Genomic DNA, 20438 nt, shown 5'->3' with positions numbered 1-20438 from the left:
TATAAAAAGGCAAGGTGGGGAGGGGTATCCATTTTAAATAGCCTAACAGCTTCATTTGCTGCACTGCCAAATTAGAACAGAATAAAATAAAGTTAAAAAAAAGGGGGGGGGGATAAAATAAATTATACATAATTTACTAATCTGGGAACAGCTGACCATCATTATTATTATTATTATTATAATTACCATTACAACACTAGCAAGAAGAGGCAGTTCAACTGAAAAAAAAACCCAACACAGTCATAAAATACAAACAAAAAGAACCCTCTCTGACAATGGAGGATATGATCAGCTACTCCAAGCATAACTTCAGAGCAAATCTTTTGAGAGAGAGAAAATAGAAAGGAATTTTTTGAGGCAGAGGTGGAAATCAAAAAAGGGAAAACAGGAGAAAAATAAAACAGATGTTGCAGGGTAAAACTATCACACATCCAAACCGCTCATTGGAGTATTGTCCTAAGTCTTCAATGGCATTTGCTTGTTTGCTTTGCACAAGGTCTGCAGAGGTCAAGTTATACTTCAAGTGGGATTTCAACAGCAAAAGAAAGACCCCCCCATCCTCCTTCCCAGTCTCTCCTCCTACCTGCCCCTTTCATTCTGTACCTGGACTTCTTACATGGCTGATTGCAACAAGGGCTAAATTTTCCAGAATAAGGGACCATCTGCAAGGTCAACATTGCCAAGTACTGGCAAATGTTTGGGCTAGGATCTCACCTGCACTAAAATGCACAGGGCTAATTTTTCAAGTTAAAAGTGATAACGAAAGCAATGAGTTTCTCTCTAGGAACAGGAATTTACCAGGGAGCAACACGAATATAAAGGTGGCATCCTCAGTTAGAAGACCAACTCAGAGGAAGGTATATGTCTCAGTATGATCCTAAGACTTCCCTTCCCAGGCCAAAGAGAAGCTTCTGGATAGCTGCTGTCTGAAATTAGGGATAGCCTTTTTGGTTGGTTGGTTTAGATCTAATACTTCTGTCTTGCTACACAAACCTGGGCCCTCTCCTCCTACACAAAGAGCAGAGTGAGGAGATGAAAACAGACTCTTGGATTCACTTGTATTTACTTTCTTTTTTTTTCTGAAATAAAGTGAAACATTCAGGTACCTTACTGCAAATGCAAGAACCTAACTTCTACTTAGTTTTATGCTTGTGTAAATTCACCTTCCTCACTGGTTGCTGTTTCCAAAGGAAGGCAAAACTGCCCAACCAACATATCTAAGTGCTCTAGAACAACATTGAAAATATTTTAGCTCAGGAGAAAAATTTTTCACTTGTGAGTGGCAGTGAGGGAAACTTAGCACCACAAAGGTTTGGGTTCTTACTGCCCACTTTGAATATGGAAATGTCTTCATAGCTATTAGTCTTCCTTCCTACACAAACATCCCACTGATAAAAATGGATTTCTGCAAGTGCAAAGGAGGAAAAAAAAAAAGTCAATTTAAAAAAATCACATTCTGAATCAGAGATCAGTACTCAGCCACCCTGAAAGTACGAGTTCATCAAATCTGGACATCGTGGTAACCTAATTATGCTCAGCAAGGAGGTAACATTTCCAGTTGCTCTGTCCTGTGCAGAACAAATCACATTTTGTGATGTTGCCACTTGAAGTGTAAATTAAAAGCAAAGGTTCCTTACAGACCAAGTCATTTGGAGGGTGTGGGACTTCATTCTGGAACATGCTTTTTTGCTCACAATAGTCCAATATTATTCTTATTAGTACCATAAACACGCACACATGAAAATCCAAGACCATAAAATATTTTTTCTCTAGATTTCTTATGTCTTTCTCTCTCTCTTTTTTCACCTGAGAACGGCACCTACAGTTTCCTTTAAAAAGCAAAACCAAAACCAAAAATATATGTCTAATCTCACCAGCTGCTGGTATATCAGGTTCTTCAAGGGATTGTCTAAGATACAATACTGTCCTAACTTAAGACAGAGCAGGAAGCAAAAGAAAAGCAAAAGAAAAACAAAACAAGAAGAAGAGACCAACCAAAAAAAAACCCCAAAACCAACAACAAATTGGACTAGTTCAGCGCTGTAGTACAAATTTGGCACTTGCTCAAAGACTCAGTATGGTGTGCAACTGATGAAGAGAAGTCCTCTCTTGAAAGGAAATAATTGCTTGTTGGGGTTAACAGAAACAGACTCCCCACTTCCTTCCTTGCCAGCCACGCGCACAGGCACGCATGCACACACACTCACGCTTCTGACCCAGATTTGCCAGGGAGGAGGAGGAGGAGGAGACAGAGGGGGCAAAAGGAATTTTATCTTTTTTCTTTCCTGTCAGGTGCATTACCAAAAAAAAAAAAAAAGAAAAAAAGAAAAAAAAAAGAAAAATTATTTCTCTTTAAACTGTAGCACAAAACAACAAAACACATTCACAAGCCACTTGTTGGCACTGTGTACCTGAGTGAGAATTTCTAGAACATTGTAGAACAAACAGCCATAAAGTTTATTTGAAAAAAAAAATAATAATAATAAAAGGTCGACGGGTAAGACTTCAGTGCTTGGGTATAGCAGCTGAATTACTGGCATTATTTTACCCATAGCTTATATCATTCTGTTGTTGTTGTCGTCGTTGTCTTTGTTTCCTTTCTTCTGAGCCTTTTTTCTTCTGATGCAGGCTGATGTCTATTAGTCAGCTGATGTCCCAACTAGTTAAGACTAACAGTTAAAGTAACAGTCAGTGTATGAGAAAGTTAATGTGCTTGGCCACTGGCAAGGATAAACCAGATGGGGCTTTATTTATTTTTTCTTTTCTCCTTGAAGTCCTGTAGGTCACGAGATATTTGGACCCTGATCAGTTGGCTTGCCCCGCAATGTGATTTTCACTGTCACTGCCATAGTCCGCATCAGGGTCATCCTCTTCCTCATCGTATTCATCGTAGATTTCTCCATTGACGTCATCGGTCTGCATCTCTTCCTTGATATGAGGCTCCTCACCTTTGACGCCATAAGTGCTCTGGATGACGGGCATCCCGGGCTCCGGGCTGCTGGACACGCTCGAAGGCTCAGAGGGCAGATGTGGGGAATGGGGGGAAGGCTTTCCTGCCATGGCAATGGCTCCTGGGTAAACTACGCCCGCAGTGGCAATGGGAATCTGTGCTTGTTGCCTGCCGCAGAGAAAAAGTAAAAGGACATTTGGATACAGGAAGGAGTAAAGGGAGTGCAAATACAACAGCACTTTGCAAGCCCATAGCATATGCTCTTGAGCATGCAGAGGACCTAGCTGGCCCATGCATGATAACATTAATAGCAATATTCCAGACTCACCAAATGATGCCCTTGAAATGAACATCAAGCACAAACCACCTTCACTGACAAAAAACCCCAATCTCTGTAAAAATCTCTAGCTGCACCTGAACTACACTGTTTCAGCTTGCCTGCTTGCGATGCAGCCTCTTTACTGGGTAAACTGGGTGTCCCTTGAGCTGCTGGCCAAAACATAAACATCCTTTCAATTGTGGTCCAACTTAAAAACCATGTATTTTGAAAATCTTGCCTTTAAATAACCCAAGCTGCTGGGAGGACTAGATATAAAAGTAACACATTGCCAAGAGGAGAGATGCAGTGAGGGCTAGTTAGTTTGCACAGGAATGCGGATGTGCTGGAAGGAAGTACCAGTGGATGAGGAGAAAGTAAGGCAGGTCTCTTCAAAGAACTAATGTTTACTCCATGTTCAGTCAGAGACACGGCCATTACTAGGGAGAGGAACAGTGGGCTTTCTGGGGCCAAGACGGGCTGATAGGATGATCACTAAGGGCCTCCTACTGGAAGGTGATAGTTTCCACAGCGAGCGGCACTTGTGAAAAGCAGAACCTTTGAAGGAAGATGGATAAAACTGGAAAAAGGCAGACTTAAAACGGAAGCATGCATTATTTAAAGATAAATAAAAAGCAAGCAACCAACATGAGCATTTGAGAAAATCCTCTACAGGATGCCTTTATACAGCGTCTAAGCCTTGGAAACCTGTCTGCAATAATGAAAGAAGAATTATTCCAGGCCATAGAAATTCCCTTTGCATCAAGAACACTAGCTGTGTTATACTAGTGTTTGTTTCCCTGAGAAGCTTCAGGGTCCCAACAAGCCTAGAGGTTTAAAATTCATGCTCCTTTTGTTTCCTTGCTGCATGAAGTAATTCCATTGCAGTAATACTCTTCAGTACATGCTGCACATTGTAATGTCATCAGCGGTGTGTCCATCTGCACTGAAAAGCCTTGCCACAGGAGACAGGGCCGAGTCTCTTGAGATGAACATTCTTAATTAAGAATGAAACCCTCCCCTGTTCTCCTGCCTGCCTGTGCCCTGGCTGTACAGTAAGCCTTGCACAGTACAGTGATCCTGAAAGACTTTTCTCTGCCAAACAGCTTTACATTTGTTTGGAATTGCTTGCTGCATTTTCAGATACTTCCTGCCTGCCATTCGAGCGAGGCCTCCCTCTGCACAGTCCTTATTTCCCTATTTCTGAAGCAAGTAGAAGTTGTCTCAGCTGAAGATATAGTTCTTAAACTAGGGAGTGGATCTAATTTGCCTTTTATTTTTAATTCAATAGGAAGGCTTTTGTTTTCTGGAGCCAGCATTTCTGTAACAAGATTCAGCACACTTAAATTGCTTTTAATATTTAACAATAGTAACACTTTGCACTTAACTGATGCATTTCAGAGGGCTTTTCAAATATTTAATAATTTAAAAATAGTGTTTTTCCACTTCTATAGGATGTCCACTCCAGAGCATCTCAAAGCAAGTTTTTAGGGCTCTCAGCAGTCCAGTGAGGTGAGCTTGCCACCTTACCATTATAGATGAGGACACTGAGACAGGGAAGCATTAAGTCCAAGAGTTGCAAAAGAAGCCCAATCCTTCCCATTGCAATGCCTTCAGACACACTTTCAGCGTGTCCGAGAGCTGGCACAGCCGCAGCTCTTGTAAACCCCATAACTTATTTGGTGCTCAGGCAGGAGCTGGACTGGTGTTTAGAAATTTAGCCCTAAATGGCCTGTACCGAATGATGCAGCAAATAGGGAACTAAAACCAGGAATGCAACTGTAGTGTGGTGGCTGCCAGCATCAAACACTGACCCCACCGCAGTTATCGGCTGCACTGTCAGTAACTTCCATAATGATTTCACCCTTGGTTCTGTGCTCTAATGCCCCAGTGCAAATTATCTCCAGAAATGTCTTGATTTCAATGTCAACCTTGTTTGGAAAGCTAAATAATATGCAGAATGCTACAAGGTTAATTTTTTTCCCCGTGATGAAGCATGCATGTTAACCAGATAAGCAGTGTTTTGGGGGCTCTGTTGCCACCTATTCTTTTTCCAGAAGGCCCCCCTCCTCTTTTTTAATCTCTTGATGCCAAATGTTGGCTGACTTCCCTGTGTTTGTTTCAGTGCTTACCATTGGGATCACTGGACCTGCCAGCACCACAGGGTTAAGCAGCTCAAATTTCTCTGCTGAGCAGCTTATTATAACAATGCACACTGTAGCTGTTTAAAACACAGTCTGATGACACTTAACAGTTGCTGGACATATATTCTTTCCTCTATTACTACTTCTAGACATTAACTAGAGAGATGTGCAACTCAGTTAATATTAAAATGTTTCCAAATTCAGATGAAACAGAACAGAAATTCCATTATTTCTGAGGGTTGTTCTTGTTGCTGGTTTTGCTTTTTTTAAGGACCACTGTGTAGCTTTTAATTTTCTGAAGTGAATACAGAAATATTGCAGAATATTTGATTACTTCCGATTCTTTTGATCTGCTGTAACCAAAACCAAGGAGTCTTTGCAGACGGAAAATACGTGCTAGTTTTCTAGGCAGATTTTAATCTAATCACATCAAGCTCATCTATTAGCTGTTTATCAGAACCAGTCTTCTTGAAATTTATGCTCATCACAAAGCATTAGCTTAATGTACTGGAAGACACTCCCTAGCATGACAAATGCCGTCACAATGAACAATGCAGACAAATTCATGCCTGATACGAATTAACTGAGCCGAGTTCATATTCCAGCTCAAGTTCAGTATGTTCAGCAGTTCCTTTGCAAACCATTCGCCACAGATCGTAATGAGTGCAAACTTGTATTTTTGGCTTCTGGATTAAGAGGCAGTACTACAGATTGTTTCAGATATACTCTCTGAGACCTCATAATACTTGCTAGTATTAAGGTTCTATTAGAATTACTATGTTTCACTGGGAAATCTTAAGTTTGGGGTTTTTTTTCACCTTGTGCATGATCAGAGTGGAAATGAGATAGTTGGCCAAACCTATGAGTACATAGCAGAGCCAACAAAAAAATCCTTAACCACCTAACTTCCTCCTGAACCACACTGTTTCAAAGTATAAGATTCATATTCTGTTAGCAATATGTATTATGCTTTTGCCAATAAAATATAACGTTTACCATACTGAATTAAGAATTCTTCCTGAAAAGTTTGGGTTTTTTTTCTGAAATGAGCAGTAGTTTTTAAAGATCCCATACCCAACATTAAAATACTGCCTCATCTCCTGGCGTCTGTTGCGCATGATAGCCTTGTACTCGCCAATGCGTAATTTTTTGCCATCTACAAGGCAGGTACGCTTCGGTCTTGGCTTGTATTTGTAGTCTGGGTATTTCTCCAGGTGCTGCTTGCTGAGTCGGGCCTGCTCCTCATAGTATGGCTGCTTCTCTAGGTTTGTCATAGCTTTCCAGCGAGATCCTGTCACAAAAAGAAAAAAAAGAAAAAAAAGAATGAGAAATGGGATTCTACTCTTCCACAAACACTGAAAGGCAGAGAAAGAAACAAGTAGGTCACCCAGAACAAGATACCTACGGTCACATTGCTTTGGGCTGGGAATCTGTCAGAGCTTCTAGACAGAGGTCAGGTCTTGTTTGTATTTGACTACTAAACCTCTTGGGTATGGCCAAGAGGCAGAGAGAGATGATACTGGAAGTTTTCACTCAATATTTTACTGAAACTGATCTCATTTATAATGTCTTTCAAGTGGGAAGTAAAAACATCATCCTGATAATGAGCCATCCCTGACATTTTGTTTTAAAGAACAAGGCAATGTATTTTAGTGGAATGGCCAAAGACCCTTAGCTACACAGTCTGCTCTGCTATGCCTGCCCACTTTCTTTTGGCCATGGACCTGTTTCCAGAGGAAACTCCCATGTGCTATGATCTAGTCACTGTGCTCCACCATGACTGGACCAAGGCATATGGTCTGGATAGGCACGTGACTACAGCTTAATCTTTCTAGCTTCCGGGTTTATGAGAAGCATAATATGAGCTGATTGTAAATGCTATGATGCTGGGTACAGGAGCCTGCAAAGACCCTGAAGCAATGCCTCTAAAAGCTATAAACTATCCCGTATGTCTCCGTGGGGTTTTAACTCCAAGACCAAGTCCTGGTGAACACTGCCAGCTCCGTCTTAAAGAATTTAGTGTCTGTCATGAAGGGAAGAGCACTGGGATAAAGGCGTACTTCTCCATGGAGTTACACTATAGCTTTATTGCTGGCAGCCTTGTTTCTGACACTCTCCCTATGTTAGTGTAGATGTCTGAGCTAGGGAAATAACGAAGACTTTACAACTGTTTTCAAATACCTCCTGAAATTTATAAACTACTATTTCTTAAAGGACATAATATGGGAGCAGAAAGTAAAATTTCTTGAATCAGTTACCCTATTTTAGTTTTCCATGAACTACAGAAGTGCTTCAGGGTAAGACACATTTCAAATAACAGGCATGGTCCAAGCTGTGAAACATGGCCTATAAGGAAAATTTTATTGGAAAAAAGTAAATTTTCCCATTGGAAAAAAAGTTTGAGTAGTTTCTCAATTTAATGGGTTCATAAGGTCATATGTCATACTTGACTTCCCCTTGTTCTTCATTTTTTATGGTTACTCATACCGTACTTAGCTAATGCTATTACTCAGGCTGGTCTTAGCTCACTGTGGCCCTAAGATTTGCAATATAGAGAGTGCAGTTATCCCTTCCCAGGAAAGAAAACGGTTTGGTTCCCTCTAGAAAGGCCGCTTCTGATTATTGACACCATTTTCCCCATTGCTCTTTGAATTTTTATTCCAAGCTGCAGTTTAGGCTTCTGGAGTGAAGGGCTGACGGGCTGCTACAGCCCATGATCTCATACCTAGAGACAACCCATTTGTAAATAATGGTGTCTTTGTTCTGAAGAGGAGCAATGGACATCCATTTTTAAACATTACTTTGCAGTCAAACCCGTAATTTTTCATGATGTTTCCAACATGTAACATGCAGAGATCCTCCAGATAGATAGTTCTGGAATGGAAAACAGTTAAATGACATTGTTACTAGCTTAGGTGCAGCACCATAGTGATGTGCCTAGATGGTTTCTAGGATCTGGCCTAAGCTCTTGTGTGGCACTTTGTATGTCATACAGAGGTGGTGCCTGTGCATGGGGATCTGTGGCAGATTCACTGTGTTACACAGAATCCTGGTCAGCAGCTTTGTCTCCTGCAGGGAAATTATTTCAAGCTTTTATAGTCAAAGACAGTGGCTAGTAAAAGTGACACAAACTTTCCACATGTACTGCCCCCTAGATTTTGGGCTAAATGACACATGTGGATAAACATGTGGAGACAGCCAAAACACTTAATACCTACTAATGTTTCAGAAGATGGAAATACAGATATTGCCTGCGTTGAACAATGTTAAGAATCCAGGGCATAAAGCATATGCGCTCTACTAAAGATGCCCAGATGTAGGTCTACTTTCAAATTCTACCTCACAGGCACTGGTGCACTGGCATTTTAGCGTATGAAGAAAATCTTAAGTTAGTCTAAATCTACAGTCTTCTAGTCCTCTACAGACCTGCTGTAGTTCAGTGACTTATTTAGAAAAACAGCCCCAGTCCCATTTCCTGGTGATGAATACACTTTTATTTATGAATAATAAATTTGAAAGTCTCAGCCTTTAAACAAATCTTGACATTTGCTTTCCATGCTCTAAGGTGACCTCCAATGTAGGAACTCGGATATACTTTGAGACAGACAGACAGACAGAAAGGTAGAAATTAAAATCACTTGGTGCAAAATTGCCATGGAAATGCTCTATCCCAGCACAATTCCTCTTTCACTGTGCTAGCTCACTTGCTGTGACCCTACAGTCAGATGTGGGCAAGAATATTCCTACCCCCTCATGTGAAAAGATCTGTAAATAGTGGGTGAAGTTATGGAAACGCGTAAGTCTGTGCAGGATCAAGGCCACAAAACCTGAAATTTTTCGGCATAGTATTTGTACATACAGCTACACATACAATATTTATACATAAATGTCATTCGTTATGTTTTTCCTTGCTAAGCTGCAAACTCAACACGAGAAAAATCCTGGCAATCTCACCTCTCTTCCTAGCAATTTTTTAATAGCTGCCTTCTGCAGTGATACCTCCTCTTACTATGACTTTACCATTTTTACAAAATATACTAAATATAATTTACTAGTATGTTTTGAAGTATCATAAATAATGAAACAAACAATGCTGTCAAACAAAATTTTAAAAAAGGGCACATTTTCTGATGATAAACCTTTGGTTTTTACAGTTCATAATTTTCACTTATTTTCTTAGTAATATTCAAAATCCAACCAGCTCTCTGATTGCTCGTAATTGGAAATTTTGACAGTTTGAAGAATATCTAATTCTAATCTTTGGATGTGCACCCATGGGCAAGCTAAGCTATGAATGAGTATTGTCAATCAATATATTGAAACTCATCAAAAATACCTTTTGTCTGGACAAATGTAATAGCTTTATATGCCATTGTTTTCTGTGTCTATAAACACACACAGGCAGGCATGGGTACCTATGCACAGTGCCAAGCCCAAGCCCAAGCCCAAACAAGGTGTGACTGAAGAATCTTGAAAAATCTTTCTTTTTAAGGCAAGGTTTACACTCTTGGGTGAGCTTTCTGCTCACCATCTGTGTTAGAAAGATTTGAGTGGGTCAAGTATGCAATGCTTTTCTCCTTGACTATAAAAACAAGAATCCATTCTCCTCCCTGGATGCATACAATGACAAGCAGGATTCCTGCACAATTCTCCCTGATCTGGTGGCTGAAGTATTTAGAAAATAAAATAAATGAAAAAATTATAAGACTTTGCAGCACCACAGCACCAGACAAGGCTCCTGCCTCCAAAATGAGCTAGGGCAGTTCGAGCCATGCCCACACAATAACTGTGAACACAGCCAGCTGTAAGTACAAGGCAGAAAAGAGATGTCCCTGTGTGTGCCCCAGTACTTGCATGCGTTAGATGGGGTTAAGAGCTCTGCTCACAGGTGATTCTAAGTCAAGTTTCTCTGACAAGAATTTTCAGCTGTTTGTAATATTGACTAACTTTTAGTCCATTAGACTGATATTTTTCAATCTGTGTATCTGAATCAAGTGGATTTTTCATTTTAAAAAACCCTCACATACACAAACACTTGTATAATGTATAGGTATGTGCATAGGTTTTTACGTACACACCGATACATCCACGAGAGAATTTCTGAAAGCAGTATCTAAATCCATCTTTTCCTAATTTCTTTATGTAGATTTATCAGTGAAATTAATTAAAATATTTACAAAAATATCTAAACAATGCATTATTAAATTGAAGGGTCCAGCAGACCCATTTTAGCACTTCTTTAACAATTTACTAAAAAAAAATCATTATCCGCAAGTTTAAGTTGCAATGAACAGATGGATGACAAACGTATGCACAGATGAATTTAGTGACAAATCCATGTATCTAATTTTTATGCTCAAAACATAATACCACAGTGTCAAACATAATCCCTAGAGAATTCTAGTGCTGGGGAGGGCACTTCCTCTCATTTTACTATGAAAATGACCCTTGAGCGGTGACAACTCTATCTAACCTACTCTCCATGACAAAGAGTTCCCTGACCTCGGTGTGTAGCAGTGCTACTAAAAAAATGGTCAGGGAAAATTGTCACTTTCAAATAAGGAGACCCTAATACCTGGCTGAACAGTAAGCTTCTAGTTGCTCACTCTATGCCAGTTAACAGAAAGCTCCCTGCTGACTTTAAAAGATTGTACTTTTGCAATGTTCCTGTCAAGAAAGAAGATGTCAGGACATCCCTCTCCATTGCATAGGTGGAATAAAAAACTTAAATGTGATGCTAGGAAGAAATAGAAACATCATCTCTTACTGCCTCGAACCTTGCTTTTCCCTGTATCTGGCAGCAAAACAGAAAGAGTTTGGAGTCAGCTATACTGTCTGTCACCTCAACAGGATCTGTAATGAATTTGCACATTTTACTCCAACTACTGTATATCTAATCAGAAAAAGATGTCCCCGTATCTCCCTGATCTAGCGCCAAATAGTAAAAGGTGATTCCTTATGTTAACAATTTCAGCAGAATGGCTTATTAAAACCAGATTTTAGGGTATTATAAAATGCTTAGAAGCCCTTTAAAATGTCAACCAGGATCCCCAGAGACTGCGTAAAATGTCAGCCCAGCTCAAGCGCCTGTTTTAAGCAGAATGAATTAGCAGCGTGCTGTCGGAGGTTGTTATCCAAAACAATCAGTTAAGAGGGAAAACATCAAGCTCTCTTTGTACTTTCTATATGAAAAGGGCCATTCAGAATGATCTTGTAGATTTCTGAAGCTGATTATTTAAAAACAGGTTTAACCAGGTCTCCTCTCAATTTAGAAACAGACCAAAACTATTACTGCCCTGTCCTCAGTCTAATCTTATCATACACCTCTGACCAGTATAATCCCTTTTAACCAGTATAAGGTCATTTTACCATCAACATAACCAATTTAGCCTTCTAATCCTGTTCCCATAACTAATCTAATCATCTCATACCACCTTTTTAATCATGGGTTAATATTGTCACATCTGCCATCCCCAGCCAATACATTCTGCCTCTCTGACCAATTTATCTCCTTTCCACTTGCCCCCTGCTAACTTTTCATAATACCATTCTAATCAAGCTAAACGTCAAACCTATGACCAGTCTAAACTGCACATTTACCAGCCCTGCAGCTAGTTAATGATGCCATCGCAATTGCGCTACATCTCTTGAGTTGTTGGCAAAACCGAGACCTGCAGCCCAAGTAAACATGTTGCCTGCTTAAGCTTTTACCCACTGGCCTGAGGGATGCTTAGCTCCTGTAAGATAGTCTATCAGTAAAAATGTAACATCTCCAATTTGGTAACAGATTTTTTTCTTTCTTTCCTGCGGAACAGTAATTCATTGGCCTCAGAGATCCTCATTATTCACCTTTTGTATCATTCAGCATGTCACAGAGGAGTAACTTGGGACAGAATGTGGTCCTGAGAACTTGAGCAAGTAGTGAAAATTTGGAAGACTATGGCATGAAATTCAGTAGATTATGTTCATGACAAATATTGTTTGGGATGAGAAGAGTAGAGGATATGGAAATGACGTTTCTTTTTCTGATTTCAAGATTCTTTACAGAATATGGAAGAATGAAGAACCATCCACTGTTAGGAGATGCTCAGTTTCAAGATCATTTAAGAAACCTGAAGGTGTACAAGTCTGTGGGACCTGATGAGATGCATCCACGGGTCCTGAGGGAACTGGTGGATGAAGTTGTTAAGCCACTGTCCATATTTGAGAAGATGTGGCAGTCAGGTCAACTTCCCGATGACTGGAAAGGGGGAAACACAACCCCCTTTTTTGAAAACGGGAAAAAGGAAGACTCAGGGAACTACAGGCCAGTCAGTCTCACCCCAGTTTCTGGCAATATTAGGGATCTCATCCTCCTGGAAACTACGCTAAGGCACTTGGAAAATAAGGAAGTGACAGGTGACAGCCAACATGGCTTCAATAAGGGCAAATCGTACCTGACAAATCTGGTGGCATTCTATGATGGGATTAAAGGTTGGTGGATAAGGGAAGAGCAACTCATATAATCTACCTGGACTTGTGCAAGGCATTTGACACCATCCCGCACAGCATCCTTGTCTCTAAACTGGAACTGGCTGAATGGTTGTACTGAAAAGAATTGCAGTCAATGGCTCAATATTCAGATGGAGACCAGTGACAAATGGTGTTCTTCAAGGGTTGGTATTGGGACTGTCAATGTTTAACATCTGTTGGCGACTTGGACCGTGGGATTGAGTGCACCCTCAGCGAGTTTGCCAATGACAACAAGCCATGTGGTGCAGTCAACACACTGGAGGGAAGGGATGCCATCCAGAGGGACCTTGATAGTGTGGAGAGGTGGGACTGTGTGAACCTCACAAGGTTCAAGAAGGCCAAGTGCAAGGTCCTGCACATGCATCTGGGCAATCCCAAGCACAGCTACAGGTTGGGCAGAGACTGGAATGAGAGCAGCTCTGAGGAAAAAGACTTGGGGGTGTTGGTTGATAAGAAGTTCAGTTTGACCCAGCCATGTGCACTTGCAGCCTAGAAAGCCAATAGTATGCTGGGCTGCATTAAAAGGACCGTGACCAGGAGGTCAAAGGAGGTGATTCTCCCCCACTACTCTGCTCTTGTGAGATCCCACCTGGAGTACTGTGCCCAGCTCTGGGGCCCCTAACACAAGAAGGAGATGAACCTCTTGGAGGGATTGGAGCAAGTCCAGAGGAGGCCATGAAGATGATCAGAGGGCTGGAGCACCTCTCCTAGGAGGACAGACTGAGAGTTGGCATTGCTCAGCCTGGAGAAGAGAAGGTTCTGGGGAGACCTTATAGCGGCCTCCCAATACCTAAAGGGGCCTACAAGAAAACTGGTGAGGGACTTCCTACAGGGGCATGTAGGAATAGGACAGGGAGTAATGGCTTTAAACTGAAAGAGCGTAACATATTAGGAAGAAATTCTTTAGTGTGAGGGTGGTGAGACACTGGAACAAGTTGCCCAGGGAAATTGTGGATGCCCCATCCCTGGAAGTGTTGAAGTCCAGGTTGGATGGAGCTTTGAGCAACCTGGTCTAGTGGAAGGTATCCCTTCCCATGGCAGGGGAGTTGGAACTAGATGATCACTAAGGTCCCTTCCAACCCAAACTATTCTATGACTATGATTTTAGGATCTTTTCTCTATGACCACTGATTTGAACAGGAACTGCTGCTTCTGAGCAGCACCTGAACCAAAATCAAATACCATGGTGTGCTACCCCACAGAATCTAGTTAGACAAAGTATGTGGGCAAATAAACAACAGCAGTCATTTTGTGCTTGTTCAACAACCTAATGAAATGAACTGGTTTTGTCTATTCAGTTCATGTTTTCGTACCAAAACTATCACCACAATCTCAGTAATTACAAACACACAGGAACATTTCAGGTTATGGTTAATCTATACTGCTGGGCAGCACAGTGGAAGCTTGTATCACCGTCGTCCTCGGTGCAGTCATTAGGTAGCAAAATGGATGTGTTAGAGACAGTAATTCTGTTGTGGCAGGTGCTCAGCTCTATTAAGTCAAAAGTTTTTTAGTTTAGCTACTGAAAGAACAGTGCTCTTTCATTCTTACCTAGTATCTTGCTGATATTGGAGTTGTGCATGTCAGGGAAGGCTTGAAGGATCTTCCTCCGTTCATCTTTAGCCCACACCATGAATGCATTCATTGGGCGCTTGATGTGGGGCTCATTGCTACCACGCCCTCTTGATTCCCGATAAATTCTAGACTCTGAAACTCCTGCACTTCCTACAAAGAAAGAGAAAAACATTCCCAGCTTGTGTTTCGTTATGCAGCTTCCTCTGCAGTCAGTAACCTATGTATGGTGCTGCACATTCAATGAATCAGTGTTCACAATAGGTTAACGGCGTTTCTTCCTTCTACTTAAAGCAGTAGGAAATACCATGTATTGTATAGTCTAGTTTTTAGCTGTTCTATTGATTCAGTATCACATAGTATAGACTTAATGAAAAGTTTCAATCATTTTTTTCAACACAAAGCATTAAACAGCCTTTCTAAAACATCTTTCACTATGTTTACATGTTTACATGTAAACCCAACACTTATCAATGTAGATTTTCCTTTTACCTTCTTTCTTTCTTTTTTACAGAATGCTGGCCATATTATGTTACCTAGCTTCTACCTTCTTTGTGATGGCAAGGGAGTGATATATGGCAAGACCAGGCATTTCTTCTTAAGTAGTTCTCTAACTAGCAAATGAACATTCACACATCTGCCTGTTCTTGTGCTCTCTGTAACAACAAGTGATAGCAGAGAAAGAAACGAACATTACACTTGCTTCTTCAAACCAATAAAGTTCCTACAGGTGCAGAGCGTGAAACACTTACGGATAATCAGGACTATAATTCATGGACTTACTGTGTGAACTCACTTATCCCACATCTATTTTCCTCCTCTATTCCCTTTCACCATCATAAATACACTCTTGGTTCAGTCTTGAGAACTGCAGTGTACAGAAGAGAAGGCTAAAAATCACCTCCAGACTTTAAACACCACACAATGAATCATTTTTTCCTGTCTTGTTTCATAGCCACTTATTGCTAACCACTCATACTCCTCCTAGGCCTCCAAATCATTTGGATTCTCCTCCAGATACCATTGACACCAAACCTAGAAATAAGGATAAGCCATTGTACTGACCGTCAGAATCTCCACTCATGTTGAAATCCATCATTGCGTGGCTAAACTTCCCGTCTTCACTCTGTTTTACTGCCAGTTGCTGAGTCAGGGTCTCCAGTGTTGTTTTGTCCTATATGGGCAGGATGATGGGAATTGGATGAGGAAAACATTAAACACTGTAACTGAAAAGTTTGTGAGTAATTCAGAAGATTGATAGGGAAGCTGGATAACAATGCAGTCACAACAGTTTACTAAGTCAATTATTTAAGAATACACATACTGTTTTTTCTGGAAGGGATATGGTTGCATACTCTACCAAGTCCTTTTTAAAACATGCTTATTAGCTAGTGATGAGCAAACTCCATAGTTGGTTTAGTTAAGAAGATAAAAATGGCTGCACATGTGAAGAATACTTCAACTCTCTATGTCCCTGGGACTGCAAAACTGGACTGGAAGTTTAGATGATACATACTCTTTTGCAATCTATTTATTGGTTTACACTACTTCCAGCCTGCAATCAAATTGCAGAGATATGGGTGACTATCCTTTTTCTTTTTAAAAAGGCAATATTTTAGAAAGCAGCCCATAGGGAAAAAAAACCCCCACGCCTGTACTTCAAACTTATTCAAGCCTTGGGAAAGGGTCAGCCTGAATTAAGCATGATACTTAGGCAGCAGTTTGTGTTCCTGTTCAGACTGTTTTGCCCAACCCGACTAACACCCCATCCGTCATTCATCTAGACAGAACTATCTGTGAACCCTGGATTGCAACAGGCTAGTGCGTGCTGCCAATTAATCTGTCAGGCTGCAGCGGTGTCTAAAGACATTGCCAGAACAGCATGCCAGGGCCATTAATTCCAATGTTCTCTTCAAAACACCTCACTTCCCCCTGAATTGTTTGACTTTACAAATACAAAGGTGTTCCATTTTCCAACTGTTTTTGTTTTCCCAATGACTTTTACTCATAAACATTCTATCTTCCTGACAATCATACGTTTAAAAATAAATCTTTCAGGAAAGCAATACTAACATTTCAAACTGTTAGGCACTGTGCCTTTTGCAAAGCTAAGAAAATGACGTGATACGGCATGATAATAAAGTGGCTCCAGTTGAAAAAATTCTTTTGAGCTTCTTCCTGAAAGATTGTCGTTTTGTTGCTCTATTCCACTCCTGATGACTGTAAAAGATCAATAAACTAAAAAAAACTTCCAGATTTCACATGGCAACTGGAGACTTTACAACTATTCTATGTAGCCTAATAATGTCACTGGGTTGTATTATAGAAGAAAACAGAAAAGAGAACAATGCGAATACAGAAATGCTTCCTGCAATGTGATGTGCCTGCATCTACAATTCAAAGAACAGTTCAAATTCATGTAAGCCATTTCACAAAGGTTTTCTTGAGAGTTAGGAACAAGGTTAATCTGCTCAACTTTGTATGCTCGCAGAGTTTAAGGAACATGAGGTTAACTTTCCTACTCCTCACATTCAATTCCATTGTGGATCCCTTTTGCCCCGTCTGTAACTAGACACATCACCACCAAAAGCATGCAGGATGAGTTATCCTGCTGGTTTTTGCAGGAAAAGCTCATTCAGAAGGATCAGCCTATCACAAGCAAAAGGGTTTCTGTAACGCTACCAGGCACAGCAGATCCAAAAAGCTTCGAGAAGCTTCGAATAAGCACCTGAACTATTCAGGCATTTAGCTTTACCAAAGTCTTTGATCTACCAGTTTTAACTCAGCTTGCATCTCCAAAGCAGCCTGTCAGCAGACAGAAAGTCAGGAATAACTTCGTCTTGTACTTCTTCAAAATGGATCTCAGATATATAATGGAAATCAACAGTTTTTCCTCCGAAAAAGATCTATTTACTGTCAACCTCATAATGATAGAGTTCAAAAATTTTTATGTCAGAAATCAGTTAAAAATGATGCCACCAACCTAAAATATAAAAGAACATCTCCTCTTGTTGGGTATATTACGGGGGAGGGGAGTTATTCTGTTGCTGACTTTTCTTGAATCATGTATAAACCTCTTAGAGAAACAGAGCTGAGAGCGCAAAGGGCACAGGCTTAACAGCTTTTTCTTTATGCCGTAAATGCAGCTCTTGAAGTCGGAGGCAGTTACATTAAGAACCACACTCTGCCAACATGATCTGATTGAGTCTTAAGGTCAGCGAATACTCCAGCATGCTGTCTGCAAGGTACACACCAGGTATGGCTCATTTATCAGAGTCTGACTTAACAAGCCTACAGATGCTCTGCTGCTATCCACCTTGGGCAAAGTTTTGCATTTTGAGGTAAAGACACATTAGATGAAGTGAGAGGCTGTGAAGGAATGCCAGATGAGTGCTGAGCTCCTGGGCTGCCCTGCCGCTTGGAGGTGGCTCTCCAGACAGCTGAAACATGGATGAGTGGGGACACCACCCTTTCAACATAGTGACAGTTTAGTCCCTGCTACTTAAAGGTAGAGAATGACAATGTAATTCAATCACCAATGAGAAGGGGGAAGTTAAAAAGAACTTCTGCATGATGTTGCTTTTGAAACAGGATGTCAAAACTGCAAGCTGTACTTTTCTGTGTTAATGTTTAGAAATGTTGAAGTTCAAAAAAGTACTCAGGCAAGAGTAAGTCTAAGGCCTGCTCATTCCTAAGCCTCTCCAACAGCATCAGGAGAGCAGAAAGAGATCCTGCAAGGACGCAAAAGCCTGACTATATGTAAGTAGTATTCCTATTTCCCATCCTACACTCTTCCCATTAAACATATGGCAGCAATCCTGACCTACAGAAATACTTTTACAACTACAAAATGTTCAAAAGGGGCTCAACAATATTCCCATCTTGTTTTTCTTGAAAGCATCCATTTGATGACTTACTGCTTTTCGTTTGATGGAAGCATCTCTTTACTTTTCCTACAGTCTTTCAGTTTATGGAGAAAATATGTATGGAAGCTCCAAAGAAACAAAGGAAAAAAGTATTTTCTTCCCTGACCCCAAATAAATTGTCAACCTGTTGACATTGCTAGCCCAGCCTCCTCTTACACAGCCTATTTAAGAACTTCAGACAAGAGGTCCACAATGATTTCAAGTTTCTACAAAAATAGGACCTATCATCATAACCATTATCATCATAATCTCAATTCAACAGCAAATTACTCATTTGCAAAACTGCTACCACTCTGCTGTGTTGGATTAGGTGTGTTAACAGTAGCAAGCTGTGGTACCATTCAGTCATAACACGTGGAGCACACGCTTGTTGGGTTCAGCAGCACGATCTAATAAGGCAGTTGTGATACAGCACTAGAATTCAGGAGGCAGCAGCATATTCCTGCACACTATGCTAGACTAGGCCTTAAACTTATTTTCTCATTTTATCAAGCTCCACATCCAATTGTCTTGCCGGGCACAGAAAGAAATAAGGAAGAAAGTTCAGCTGATGAAATCGTATGTGCTTTCAGGTTTTTAAAGCAACAAGAAAATAACCAGAGTGATAAACCCTTAATTTCAAATTTGCCCTACACCCCAAAGTTAAAAAATGCTGTTCATCCTATGAGCAAGGCATGAGTGGCATCAACTGCATCCTAGGACCAATACTGACAGGAAGAACAGGCAAGACTGGTCTAAACCTGGGGAAGTCATGAAAAGAATTGCTTGTGAGACCTGCTAAAAATCAAACAGCACAAAGCAGTGAAAACAAATGGTAAGGAAAGCTTCTGCTCTTGCAGTAGAAGAAACACAGGGACCCTGCTAAAGATGAATTGATTATTTTTCTTCTAAATTTCTGAATTTTGGATCAGGCCCCAGAAGACTGAAAGACATCTCATAGCATCTTTTACCTCTGTGAAGAACTTCAGTAGAAGATTGAAAAAGTATCTGAACGGTAATTTCTACTAGACTCTAGGAGAGACTCTCCTTGGAGCAGTGAGAGCTCCATTGTCTGGATCTTTTACAATTGTAATGGGCAAACCAGAGAAGATAATACTGTAGAGAGCAATCAATCCCACAATAGCCCAGTTGTTAGAAGTATAAACAGTGAGGTTTCATCAATAGCCACAATGTGATGAGAAGTTTCTAAAACTTTATTAATCAAAGAAAGTAATCTGCTGGAGAAGATTAATTCGTACCACAGCTCTTAGCAATGTTCTAATTATATTGAAAAGAACAATGAAAAACACATACACACATGGAATGTGTCATGTAGAAAAAATAGATATAAAAAAATGACTAAGCACGGCAAGTCAAACTCAGTTTTGTGGTCAGCTGCAAAAGTTACTTGGCTTTCTGTCATGGATAGCTGTCATAGTTTAACAAAACATTGATCTAAAAATGACAAGAACTTGGTTGCAGTCTCTTTCATAGAAGAAACATAAAACAAGAAGAGTCAAAACATATGTAGAACAGCCTCATAATGTTTGCCAGAACTCCTCCCACTACTATATAAACATGAAGCAAAATCTTGGAAGGTTTCAGGAATAAAGACTTTCTGATATATGTGCCTACTCCCCTCTGACCTCACTTCCTGTCTTGTGTTGGATCATGGTACCAACACACAGGGTGTACCTGAGACCACGCACATGCCTCCACTCCTGAAGGACTCCACGGTTCTTCCAGAATACTGTGAATGCTGGGCATATGGCAGCAGATCCCTCCTCCCCCTCTTTGAGACATCCTTTTGGCTGGGGTATTTGGCAAACACTGACAGTACTCTGAACTCCGTTAGAATTGTATTTTGGCAAGAGCTGTTTTTCCGATTGCATAATTCAAGGTTAGCAGTTTTACTGAAGCAGTCCACTCTTCATTTTTCTACTCCTCTATCCCTACTCCCATTTCCCCCGATAGGAGTATTTTTCCTCTCAGTTTGATGCCTGCAGAGATACAGCCAGTAGAGAACACCAGAGGAGGAG

At 40.6% G+C, this 20438-nt stretch overlaps 1 protein-coding gene across 1 annotated transcript in view; it reads right to left on the bottom strand.

The window, feature by feature from the left end:
- Window positions 1-2433: 2433 nt before the first annotated feature.
- The window catches only part of SOX5 (SRY (sex determining region Y)-box 5), a gene marked incomplete at its 5' end in the record, with an annotated part of 160391 nt that continues 142386 nt past the window's right edge, over window positions 2434-20438 (bottom strand). Inside the window, 4 exons of the mRNA XM_010012535.1 lie at window positions 2434-3118; window positions 6485-6701; window positions 14474-14647; window positions 15560-15668. Of these exons, the coding sequence (XP_010010837.1) occupies window positions 2806-3118; window positions 6485-6701; window positions 14474-14647; window positions 15560-15668 (813 nt within the window). The remainder of the gene's footprint in view (window positions 3119-6484; window positions 6702-14473; window positions 14648-15559; window positions 15669-20438) is intronic.

This window comes from Nestor notabilis, unplaced genomic scaffold, assembly GCF_000696875.1.
Source record: "Nestor notabilis isolate BGI_N333 unplaced genomic scaffold, ASM69687v1 scaffold10824, whole genome shotgun sequence".
NCBI lineage: Eukaryota > Metazoa > Chordata > Aves > Psittaciformes > Psittacidae > Nestor > Nestor notabilis.
The sequence above is the reverse complement of the archived record's forward strand: the minus strand, read 5'-3'. Positions and strand labels throughout refer to the sequence as shown.